The sequence below is a fragment of the Hyperolius riggenbachi genome, chromosome 1 (assembly GCF_040937935.1).
Source record: "Hyperolius riggenbachi isolate aHypRig1 chromosome 1, aHypRig1.pri, whole genome shotgun sequence".
In the NCBI taxonomy this organism is placed as follows: Eukaryota; Metazoa; Chordata; class Amphibia; order Anura; family Hyperoliidae; genus Hyperolius; species Hyperolius riggenbachi.
Window position 1 is genome coordinate 54,183,280 of NC_090646.1, and position 13,170 is coordinate 54,196,449.

Genomic DNA, 13,170 nt, shown 5'->3' on the forward strand with positions numbered 1-13,170 from the left:
CTGTATAGGGGAGGGAGGACCACTAGACACCATGGAACTGTATAGGGGAGGGAGGACCACTAGACACCATGGAACTGTATAGGGGAGGGAGGACCACTAGACACCAGGGAACTGTATAGGGGAGGGAGGACCACTAGACACCAGATAACTGTATAGGGAAGGGAGGAGGACCACCAGACACCAGGGAACTGTATAGGAGTTGGAGGGGAGTAATTGGACACCAGGGAACTTTATAAGGTGGCCAGTAGACATTGAGGTTGGCCCGCGGCTAGGTCCCAGTGTTCAATGTTGGCCCACTTTGAATTTGCGTTTGACACCCCTGCCTTAAGGGGCCCATACACTTAACGATTTTCCCGCCGATATACAGCAGATTCGATCACTGTGATTGAATCTGCTGTGAAATCGTTGCGCAAATGCTGACCGAACAATCAATTTCCATCCGAAATTGATCGTTCCCATTGATCCGTCCGTACGGAAGATTTCGCTCGATCACCGGCAGGTCAGGAGTACGTCGATAGCAGCGTTCAAATGTCCGACGACCGACGCTAGCGGCAATACATTACCTGTTCCGCTGGCTCGTGTCCCTGCTGTCACCGCTGCACCTTCTCCGCTGGGCTCCAGTCCGGCAGGCTTCACTTCTTCCTGTCCCGACAGGAAGTTTAAACAGAGCGCCCTCTATTGTTTAAACTTCCCTCGGCAGGAAGTAAAGTGAAGCTGTAGCCCTGGAGCCCAAAGCGGAAAAGAGACAGCGGAGACCAGGGGATTCGCGCCGGCCGGAGCAGGTAATGTATGCGGGGGGAGGGGGCGGTAGCTCCACAGATTGTGAATCGGTTTCATAGGGAAATCGATTCACAATCTGTTTGCAGTAAAGGCAGCCATACGATCCTTCTCTGATCAGATTCGATCAGATAGGGATCTATCTGTTGGTCGATCTGATGGCAAATCGACAAGTGTATGGCCACCTTAAGATTTTTTGTAATTAGATTATTTTCTGTAAAGTAGAGACTGGTCATTATCTCTGGTGCATTGTCTTCTGGTTGTCTCCTGCTGAGTAACACAATGCCTAATTGCTCGGCAGATAGATGGTTAGATAGATAATTTCCAACATGTTGGAAATTGTCTATCTGGCAGGTACATACATACGTCGGATTTTTCCAAACGACCAGTCGTTTGGATGTCAAATCGGGCGTATGTACAGTCGGTCGTTCAGCTGATAACGCTGTTTTTGACAGATCTGCCAAGCGGATCCGTCAAAACCTGCGTTATCAGCTGAACGACCGACTACACACGCCCGATTTGACGTCCAAACGACCGGTCGTTTGGAAAAATCCGACGTGTGTATGAGCCTTAAATCTAACAGAAAATCGTACAGAAAATTGTATGGTATGTACTAGGCATTAAAGGTGGCCACACACCTTACAATTTTTTTAAATATTCGTTAAATTCAAGAATAGCAATCAATTTTTCTGACTGTAAAATTTTTAAAAATCTGACCAATGTACCACACACCTATTGTATGTTCAATTATTCCTCAATTATGATAAAAATGATTGGAAACTGAGAAAATTGCTAGGGTGTGTATATTAATAAATTGACAATCTACCACACACCATTCAATTTTCATAAAAAATGATCAGAAAAATTCCCCATATCGATCAACTTTTATCGAATAAACACGGGAAATCCGATTGGATTTCTTGCTCAAATAATTTTTTTTTTAAACTTTCGATTTTTGGGGAAATCCAATCTTTTTAATCGAATAGCCATAAAATCAGATCATTTTATTGTATCATGTGCGGCCACCTAAATACTGATTGTAAAAGATCGACTGTGACAAGTCCAAGTACAGTCTAAAGCCCCATCTACACTAACCAATTTTTGGTGCGATTCGATTCATCGATTTGATTCAATCTGACATGTCCGAACAGGATTCGATTCAATTTGCGCTTGTTTTGCAATGGCAAATTGAATCGAATCAAGTGGAATCCCGATTGGACATGTCAGATTGAATCGAATCAATGAATCGAATCAAATCGAATCGGACAAAAGATTGCATGGTGTAGATGGGGCTTTAGGACCCCTCTAGAGTACGCATACCACGTGCTGAGATTCTAGGATCTAGACCACGCGTGATCTATAATAATCAATTCAACTCAAAGACGGGCAAAGCAAATACAGAGCGAGGACAATGCTGACAACTGGAGTGGCCACAATATGCCTGAAGAGAAACCCCTATAAATGGGCTCAGGCATGAGGCCGGTATCACACTGGAAACCGGCATTGCAGTTGCGCCACAGTGCGATGAGCGCACCGTAACTCTAAAAATAGCCTTCAGGGATTACAGCGGGATTACAGCGGTGATACGCGGTAATCTCCCTTATGGCTGCAAGCTCTCTAGCCCTCACTTCCTGTGGCCAAAATTCTAATTGCGCAAAAGTAAATGGAAAAGTTTGCTTCCACGCATGCGCACCGCATCGCAAACAGGGAAAAAATTTAAAACACTGCGTTGCCATAGAGTGACATGATCTTTGGTTGCCGCACATCGCTGCACATGTTGCCCGACTTTCAAGTTAAATCATGCGCCGCCGGCAGATCGTGTCGCACCCGCCAGGTATGAAATGCCTCATAGACTTTGGCGTAGCGTTACCCTGCTGCAAAACAGGGTAACTCAAAGTGCCAGTGTGAAAGGGGCCTGAGAAACAAACATGGACAGGACCATCAGACTCCTCAGTTATCCCCTGATAACTGAGGAGCTCGTATCCCCTGATGACGGCGAGAGGCGAGAGGCCGAAACTAGTCGGGACGAGAGCGGGCTATGCATCTTGGTCGTATATTTTGCTGAGTACCACAAGGGTGGGAAGCGAATGAACCGCAGAGGGTCCTAATTGGGATAGGACCCTCATTATGTGAGTGTCTTTTATGTTTACCATCTATCCAATAAAATTTTGCCTGAGATATATCCACTGAGAGTACCTCTTCTCCTTTCTGTCCACTGGGTTGCTGAGATCATATCTTACAGCACCCATAATACAGGAGGGGCCTCTGGAGGTGGATTGGAGTTCGGTGTATATACAACGTAATTCCTGGCGCTGTGACTGAATACATCCTCAGTTATCCAATCAGAAGTCAGTAAAGGGTATACTTGCAAAGGGTATACTCCCTCTAGATTGTGAGCCTTTGGGCAGGGTCCTCCTCCTTTTGTGTCCTACCTGATCATGCACCTCCATTACTGTGCACCCATGCTATGCATCTGAGTGAACCTAACTTGCCTAATCTCCATGCTCTACTCCAGTGACTAAGCATTACCTTGTACTAATACTGTGCTGCGTGATCTGGTCTTTCTTGTATTCCTGTATTGTCATTTTGCTGTATGTCATCCCTAAATATTTTCTGTAACCTAAACTAATGTCCAGCGCTGCGTAATATGTTGGCGCTTTATAAATACAATAAATAAATAAACACTCACCTCAATAGCGGTCCTCTGCAAGACAGGCTTGATCCCCTGTGGCACCATGTACACACTGCTGCTCTTCATGGGTGGAGGGTAGGGCAGGTCCGAGTCCCCGGACTACAGCAGGAAAAACATACAGGAAAGCAGTGAGAAGACTTTACAGTAGAAACAGCTTTGTTTGTTAACAGTGGTGAGCAGCAGATTCACTGAAATATGTGGGGCCTGGTCACAACTTGGAACTGCTAATCCATTACACTCCTTAGTGGTAATCACGAGTCAGGCTCAATGTGGAAAAAACAGGCCAGGAGCAGTAACCCGGACCGTGACTCATGGTAGGAGCCGGGAGGTCTATGCAGAGCAACGCACACAGCTGGCGTTTTCACTCACCTCCCGGAGGATCCCGACGTCGGACGCCATTCTTCTTCCTCTCCACGGAGGCTCTGCATCCCCCTGGTGAGATCGCCATCTGTCGTCATAACGACAGCCGGCAATCTCACTACAGGGGGTTACATCGCCATCCGGTGGACGGAGGGAAAACTGCAGCGCTGGATCTTAGGGAGGTGAGTAAGTGCTATGGCTGCTGCAAATCCCTCTGACGTGTGATATTTTTCCAGATTTCAGAGTCTAAAAGCCTGCAAAAAAATTGGATCACTTTTAGACCCTGAAATCCGGAAAGAATGATACCGCCAGGGGGGTTTAAAGAGGGTCTGTACTAAAAATAAAGAGGTGAATAAAATTGCTTATTTTTTTATAATATTCATCCATAGATTGTTTAATCAGTGTTTGGCCATTGTAAAATCTTTCCTCTCCCTGATTTACATTCTGACATTTATCACTGGTGGCGACATCTGTAGTTCTGCCAACTCTGGTGAAAATTGCATCTATGGGGGCTTTTCAATGAACCATGGAAATCGGCTGTATTGCCTATAATCTAATGGAGGAAATTCCTCGCTTTATAAGTGGGAGTTCAGACAGCAATACAAACCCGGCTAAAATGTTGTCTTTTCCACAAGTGAAGCATTGAATATCAAAAATTAAATTGAAAAAGAAACTGAATAGGAAAAACTTCTGAATGCCAGGGCTGGGTTTCTGTAAAAGGCCACAAAGGCCCAGGCCTTGGGCGGCTGCAGCCTATGGGGGCACTTGTACATGAGAGACTGGTTGCTCCATATCACAGAGGAAGCTGAAAATGGGGAGCAACACCTGAAAATGGAAACAGATGTTCAAGGGAGCTGTTCATGAAAGACAGGGGCTGGTGTACATGGGTAATACACATGGGAGAGGGGGCTGCACATGGAATGGGAGGGGCTGCAGTACATGGGTAATACACATGGGAGAGGGGGCTGCACATGGAATGGGAGGGGCTGCAGTACATGGGTAATACACATGGGAGAGGGGGCTGCACATGGAATGGGAGGGGCTGCAGTACATGGGTAATACACATGGGAGAGGGGGCTGCACATGGAATGGGAGGGGCTACAGTACATGGATCATACACATAGAAGAGGGGGCGGCACATGGGATGGGAGGGGCTACAGTACATGGATATTGCACATGGAAGAGGGGGCGGCACATGGAATGGGAGGGGCACTGCTGCACATGAAAGGCGAGACACAACATACAATTTCAATGTATACGTTTGTGGAAATGGGCTAGAGGTACATTAGTATCCCTATACCCATTTCAGGTGTTCCCTTTAACAAGAGGACCCCCAGATGTCACCATGAACCCTCACCTCTAGGGCCTACACCCACAGGCATGGAGACAGTTACCCTCACCTCCTCGTCACTGGAGGTGGGGGTGAGTCCCTCGTTCATGAAATGGACAAGGGCTCTGGAGGAGGGGGGTTGTCGCCCTTCACCTACAGAGCCTCCTCCATTCATGGACCATGCAGGCTGGTATAACTTATGGTTCGGTGCCCACGCGGTTATGGGTTCCGGATTCTGGCTACTTCAGCCTGCGTGGGTGACAAGGGGTTAAAAAGTCTTTGGAGTGTCTTTGCAATTAAACGCTTAAGTTGGTAGTATTGACTTTAATGTAAATTATGGAATTCAGTTACAGAAAGTGTAACAATATTCGAACCTTGGCAATTGCAACCATCCTAATATTCTGTACACAAGATCTAATGAGAGGCTAAAGGCAGGAAAATGAGGAGAATAGAAAAAGCTGCCCATAGATATGATACTGCCAGTGCCAGCCTGGAAGTTCCTTCAGGTCACCATGCTGAAGCTTCCACAAGACTATAGTTAGCTGTCAGTAGACACTCTTCATTATCTGTTTCAGGAGAGCTCTGTTGGGAAGTGTGTGGAGATGTGGTTATTGGTAAGGGTGTGCAGATGTGGTTATTGGGAAGGGTGTGGAGATGTGGTTATTGGGAAGGGTGTGGAGATGTGGCCATGTGCAGGGAAGTTCCATTCCCATTATGCCTCTGGTGTTTCCGCAGACAAAACCCCCCAAAACACCCCTCAAATAATATCCATTGGTGTGAAAAAATGTCCCCTGATGGTTGGCCAAACAGGCTGATATCTCTTGGGTGGTGGGTGTTCATAAACCGTATCTTGTCTATGGGCAGCTTGAGGCCTGAGTTAGTTTAGTGAGGTTTAGCAGTACAGAGCAATAGCCAGAGAAGCCATAGTATACGGAGTTTAGTACAGAGCAATAGCCACAAGCCAAAGAAGCCATAGTATACCGAGTCTAGAAGCTTCTCTGTGTAGAAACCTGGAACAAGCAGCTGTGGCATTCCCAAAAAGGAAAAAACAGAGAAAGAGAGAGAAAGGAAGGGGAGAAAACACAAACCATTAACGTGTGAATAGTCATGCACTATAATCACATTGGGCATCGTGTATGGAAGACATACTGTGGGTGGGATTCTCTGAGGAAGGTGCAAAGAAAACTAGAAATGGAGTGTGGCAGTTACTGTCTATTAAATGCACAGATATCTTTGGTTTCACCCTTGTTTCCACCAGTATGATAATAGTGACCAACAAAGGTGACTCCCTACTCGAGATATGCCAGCTGCACTATATGCCTCACTGAGGTGGCCCCAGCTTCACCTGCACTGTGTAAACAGTATCAGCAGGCTCTATACTACACACGTCCCGATCATGGCAGCCCTTGTTCTTTATGGGAGTTGGTTGCATCATGAGTAGTGGAATCTATAGTAGAGAGGCGAGTTTTACTAGTGACATAGAGTCGCTGGAGCTGACCAGACCAGAATTGCCAAATTAAAATTTACAGACAGACAGTAAAAATGGCCCACTTTTGGCTCCATCCATGGAAAAATAACACACTGTCCTTCCCTGCAGAGGTCACCATGAAGTGCGGTGTGAGTAGGATGAAGGCAATATAATCTGGGCCTTATAATGGGGGACTTGTAAAGGAGACCCTGTAATGGGAGCATTGTAGTAGTTGGCGAACTGTAATGGGGACACTGTAATAGGGTATTGTATGCAATAAGGATACTGTAATGGGGCACTGTATTGGGGTATTTTAATAAGGGCACTGTAATGGGGACACTCTTATGGGGTATTGTAATAGTGGCACTGTAATGGGGGTATTGTAATAGTGGCACTGTAATGGGGACACTCTTATGGGGTATTGTAATAGTGGCACTGTAATGGGGGTATCATAATAGTGGCACTGTAATGGGGACACTCTTGTGAGGAATTGTAATTGTGGCACTGTAATGGGGACACTGTATTGGGGTAATGTAATTGGGGCACTGTAATGGGGGTATTGTAATAGTGGCAATGTAATGGGTACACTCTTATAGGGTATAGTAATAGTGGCACTGTAATAGGGGCACTGTATTGGGGTATTATAATTGGGGCACTGTAATTGGGGTACTGTAAAATGGGCACTGTAATGGGGACACTGTAATGGGGGTATTGTAATAAGGGCACTGTAATGCAGGCACTGTAATGAGGTTATTGTAGTAAGGGCACTGTAATGCGGGCACTGTAATGGGGTATTGTATGTAATAAGGGCACTGTAATGGGGGTATTGTATGTAATAAGGGTACTGTAATGGGGGTATTGTATGTAATAAGGGTACTGTAATGCGAGCACTTTTATAGGGGTATTGTATGTAATAAGGGCACTGTAATGCGGGCACTGTAATGGGGGTATTGTATGTAATAAGGGCACTGTAATGGGGGCACTGTAATGGGGTATTGTATCTAATAAGGATACTGTAATGGGGGCACTGTAATGGGGTATTGTATGTAATAAGGATACTGTAACGGGGGCACGGTAATGGGGATACTGTAATGTGGGCACTGTAATGGTGGTGAAAACAGGCAGAAACCGTCTGTGCAGCACTCATATGGTTAATGCAAGTGAATAAGTTTCCATCTCACCACGTCTCTTGTAGTCTGTATGGACCCCTGTTACAGGAAGTGCTCTGCAATGTAGCTCAATATGGCTGAAGAAAGTATTCCAAGTCACATCAAAGTGCCAGAGAGGTGGGCACCTTGTGTTGCAGAGGTTTATTGTGTCGACAAGCAGGTCACATACCAGGTCAAGACATTGCGTGGATGCCGTGGCTGGCCACTGTTCAAAGCATAGAGATGCATGGGAGTGGAGGAGGGAGCGTGGGCACTAGAAGGAAGAACGATAGCCGTTTTGTGTCCTTACAGACGCTCGGTCACGTCAACAGTCCAGACCAAGCATCAGCAAGAATGTAAAATGGCTGTCGTTTGTGTAGTGCCCCCGCTTTCACCACCTCTTCAAATGCTTTGAACAGTGGCCAGTCACGGTATCCACAGCAATGTCTTGACATGGTATGGGACCTGTCGACACAATAAACCACTGCAACAGAAGGTGCCCACCTCTTTGATACTTTGTTTGATCTCTCTGTAATGGTGGCACTGTAATGCAGGCATTGCAATGGCAGCACTGTAATGGTGGCACTGTAACGGGAGGCACTGTAATGGGAGCACAGCAATGTGGGCACTGTAATAGGGAGCTCTGTGTTGTATTGGCTGTGCCAAAAAACATAGCACCTGCATTGCTGCGCTGTCCAATTCATCTTTAACTCATAATTATTATTATTCATAATGTTAACAAGACAGCTGTGCTATACACTTTCAATGCGTTCAGCAGTGCACAGTGACAACGCACAAGGCATTAGTGTGCCCATCAGACAGTGCTGTCAGTGCAGGTGTACTGGTCCTCAGGATAAGTGGTGGAGGTAGGACTTCACAAGGCCCATGGCCCTAATACAGGTGTACTGGCCCTCAGGATAAGAGGTGGAGGAAGGACATCACAAGGCCCTGGCCCTAATGCAGGTGTACTGGCACTCAGGATAAGAGGTGGAGGTAGGACATCACAATGCCCTGGTCCTAATGCAGGTGTACTGGCCCTCAGGATAAGAGGTGGAGGTAGGACATCACAAGGCCAGGTCCTAATGCAGGAGTGCTGGTTCTCAGGATAAGAGGTGGAGGAAGGACATCAAAAGGCCAGGCCCTAATGCAGGAGTGCTGGTTCTCAGGATAAGAGGTGGAGGAAGGACATCGCAAGGCCCTGGCCCTAATGCAGGTGTGCTGGTCCTCAAGATAAGAAGTGGAGGTAGGACATCACAAGGCCAGGCCCTAATGCAGGTGTACTGGTCCTCAGGATAAGGGGTGGAGGTAGGACATCACAAGGCCCTGGCCCTAATGCAGGTGTACTGGCCCTCAGGATAAGAGGTTGAGGAAGGACATCGCAAGGCCCTGGCCCTAATGCAGGTGTACTGGCCCTCAGGATAAGAGGTGGAGGTAGGACATCACAAGGCCCTGGCCCTAATGCAGGTGTGCTGGTCCTCAGGATAAGAGGTGAAGGTAGGACATCACAAGGTCATGGCCCTAATGCAGGTGTACTGGCCCTCAGGATAAGAGGTGGCAGTAGGACATCATAAGGCCATGGCCCTAATGCAGGTGTCCTGGCCCTCAGGATAAGAGGTGGAGGTAGGACATCACAAGGCCCTGGCCCTAATGCAGGTGTACTGGTCCTCAGGATAAGAGGTGGAGGAAGGACATCACAAGGCACTGGGACTAATGCAGGTGTGCTGGCCCTCAGGATGAGAGGTGGAGGTAGGCCCTGGCTCTAATGCAGGTGTACTGGTCCGCAGGATGAGAGGTGGAGGTAGGACATCACAAGGCCATGGCCCTAATGCAGGTGTACTGGTACTCAGGATAAGAGGTGGAGGAAGGACATCAAAGGCCCTGGCCCTAATGCAGGTGTACTGGTCCTCAGGATAAGAGGTGGCGGTAGGACATCATAAGGCCATGGCCCTAATACAGGTGTACTGGCCCTCAGGATAAGAGGTGGAGGTAGGACATCAAAAGGCCCTTGCCCTAATGCAGGTGTGCTGGTCCTCAGGATAAGAGGTGGAGGTAGGACATCACAAGGTCATGGCCCTAATGCAGGTGTGCTGGTCCTCAGGATAAGAGGTGGAGGTAGGACATCACAAGGCCAGGCCCTAATGCAGGTGTACTGGCCCTCAGGATGAGAGGTGGAGGTAGGACATCACAAGGCCATGGCCCTAATGCAGGTGTACTGGTCCTCAGGATAAGAGGTGGAGGTAGGACATTACAAGGCCATGGCCCTAATGCAGGTGTACTGGCCCTCAGGATGAGAGGTGGAGGAAGGACATCACAAGGCCCTGGCTCTAATGCAGGTGTACTGGTCCTCAGGATAAGAGGTGGAGGTAGGACATCACAAGGCCCTGACCCTAATGCAGGTGTACTGGCCCTCAGGATAAGAGGTGGAGGTAGGACATCACAAGGCCATGGCCCTAATGCAGGTGTGCTGGCCCTCAGGATAAGAGGTGGAGGTAGGACATCACAAGGCCCTGGCCCTAATGCAGGTGTACTGGTCCTCAGGATAAGAGGTGGAGGAAGGACATCACAAGGCCCTGGCCCTAATGCAGGTGTACTGGTCCTCAGGATAAGAGGTAGAGGTAGGACATCACAAGGCCAGGCCCTAATGCAGGTGTACTGGTCCTCAGGATGAGAGGTGGAGGAAGGACATCACAAGGCCCTTGCCCTAATTGCGGTGTACTGGTCCTCAGGATAAGAGGTGGAGGTAGGACATCACAAGGCCAGGCCCTAATGCAGGTGTACTGGTCCTCAGGATGAGAGGTGGAGGAATGACATCACAAGGCCCTGGCCCTAATGCAGGTGTACTGGTCCTCAGGATAAGAGGTGGAGGTAGGACATCACAAGGCCAGGCCCTAATGCAGGTGTACTGGTCCTCAGGATAAGAGGTGGAGGTAGGACATCACAAGGCCAGGCTCTAATGCAGGTGTACTGGCCCTCAGGATGAGAGGTGGAGGAAGGACATCACAAGGCCAGGCCCTAATGCAGGTGTACTGGCCCTCAGGATAAGAGGTGGAGGTAGGACATCACAAGGCCAGGCCCTAATGCAGGTGTACTGGCCCTCAGGATAAGAGGTGGAGGTAGGACATCACAAGGCCATGGCCCTAATGCATGTGTACTGGTCCTCAGGATAAGAGGTGGAGGTAGGACATCACAAGGCCCTGATCCTAATGCAGGTGTACTGGTACTCAGAATAAGAGGTGGAGGAAGGACATCACAAGGCCATGGCCCTAATGCAGGTGTACTGGTACTCAGGATAAGAGGTGGAGGTAGGACATCACAAGGCCCTGGCTCTAATGCAGGTGTGCTGGCCCTCAGGATAAGAGGTGGAGGAAGGACATCACAAGGCCCTGGCTCTAATGCAGGTGTACTGGCCCTCAGGATAAGAGGTGGAGGAAGGACATCACAAGGCCCTGGCCCTAATGCAGGTGTACTGGCCCTCAGGATAAGAGGTGGAGGTAGGACATCACAAGGCCCTCGCTCTAATGCAGGTGTACTGGCCCTCAGGATAAGAGGTGGAGGTAGGACATCACAAGGCCCTGGCCCTAATGCAGGTGTACTGGCCCTCAGGATAAGGGGTGGCGGTAAGACATCACAAGGCCAGGCCCTAATGCAGGTGTACTGGCCCTCAGGATAAGAGGTGGAGGTAGGACATCACAAGGCCAGGCTCTAATGCAGGTGTACTGGCCCTCAGGATAAGAGGTGGAGGTAGGACATCACAAGGCCCTGGCTCTAATGCAGGTGTACTGGCCCTCAGGATAAGAGGTGGAGGTAGGACATCACAAGGCCATGGCCCTAATGCAGGTGTACTGGTCCTCAGGATAAGAGGTGGAGGTAGGACATCACAAGGCCCTGACCCTAATGCAGGTGTACTGGTACTCAGGATAAGAGGTGGAGGAAGGACATCACAAGGCCATGGCCCTAATGCAGGTGTACTGGTCCTCAGGATAAGAGGTGGAGGTAGGACATCACAAAGCCCTGGCTCTAATGCAGGTGTACTGGCCCTCAGGATAAGAGGTGGAGGAAGGACATCACAAGGCCCTGGCCCTAATGCAGGTGTACTGGCCCTCAGGATAAGAGGTGGAGGTAGGACATCACAAGGCCCTCGCTCTAATGCAGGTGTACTGGCCCTCAGGATAAGAGGTGGAGGTAGGACATCGCAAGGCCCTGGCCCTAATGCAGGTGTACTGGCCCTCAGGATAAGGGGTGGCGGTAAGACATCACAAGGCCAGGCCCTAATGCAGGTGTACTGGCCCTCAGGATAAGAGGTGGAGGTAGGACATCACAAGGCCCTCGCTCTAATGCAGGTGTACTGGTCCTCAGGATAAGAGGTGGAGGTAGGACATCACAGGGCCCTGACCCTAATGCAGGTGTACTGGCCCTCAGGATAAGAGGTGGAGGTAGGACGTCACAAGGCCCTCGCTCTAATGCAGGTGTACTGGCCCTCAGGATAAGAGGTGGAGGTAGGACATCACAAGGCCATGGCCCTAATGCAGGTGTACTGGTCCTCAGGATAAGGGGTGGCGGTAAGACATCACAAGGCCCTGGCCCTAATGCAGGTGTACTGGCCCTCAGGATAAGGGGTGGCGGTAGGTCATTAGAGTTGGGCCGAACCTCCGATTTTAGGTTCGCGAACCCTGTTCGCGAACTTCCGCGAAAGGTTCGGTTCGCGAAAAAGTTTGCGAACCGCAATAGACTTCAATGGGGAGGCGAACTTTGAAAGTTTAAAAAAATTCTATCAACTGGAAAAATGATAGAAAACATGTTTCAAAAGCTCTAATACCTGGAGCCACACCTAATTGAGTGAAATACACATCACTGCTGGAGGACCCTCCCTCCTCCAAGCAAGGTCCTTTATACCATTTGCCTGCACTAATTAGTTATGGGACAGCTGCTACACACTCTGCTAGGGAGATTTTAATTGGCCTCCACCCTTCTACCTATTCCCTCCTCCCTCCTACCGGAGGGAGGAGGGTCTCTTCTGTCAGGGAATTATACTATTTTAAAAACCAGTATACATCATACCATAGCTGGGAATACATACATGAGTATACATCATACCATAGCTGGGGATACATACATGAGTATACATCATACCATAGCTGGGAATCGAACCCAGATCTCACTGTGTGGTGGGCACATCACCCTAAGCACTGTACCACTACAGAAGTAAGTGAAGCTAGCCTAAAATTTAACATTTATGCTCAATGCAATAGAACCATTAGGTTGCTTAAAGGAGAACTGTAGTGAGAGGTATATGGAGGCTGCCATATTGATTTCCTTTTAAGCTATACCAGTTGCCTGGCAGCCCTGCTGATCTATTTGGCTGCAGTAGTGTGAATCACACCAGAAACAAGCATGC

The 13,170-nt window shown here is 48.7% G+C and overlaps 1 protein-coding gene across 6 annotated transcripts in view; it reads right to left on the reverse strand.

Moving 5' to 3' along the window:
- Positions 1–13,170, reverse strand: part of DYSF (dysferlin) — a 456,891-nt gene that overhangs the window by 143,917 nt on the left and 299,804 nt on the right. For 4 of the 6 annotated variants that reach the window (XM_068274344.1, XM_068274325.1, XM_068274335.1 and 1 more), the window contains 2 exons: positions 6,141–6,182; positions 3,467–3,568 (listed from right to left, as the gene is read on the reverse strand). In XM_068274344.1, the coding sequence (XP_068130445.1) occupies positions 3,467–3,568; positions 6,141–6,182 (144 nt within the window). The remainder of the gene's footprint in view (positions 1–3,466; positions 3,569–6,140; positions 6,183–13,170) is intronic. The other 2 variants (XM_068274362.1, XM_068274353.1) reach the window with 1 other exon arrangement.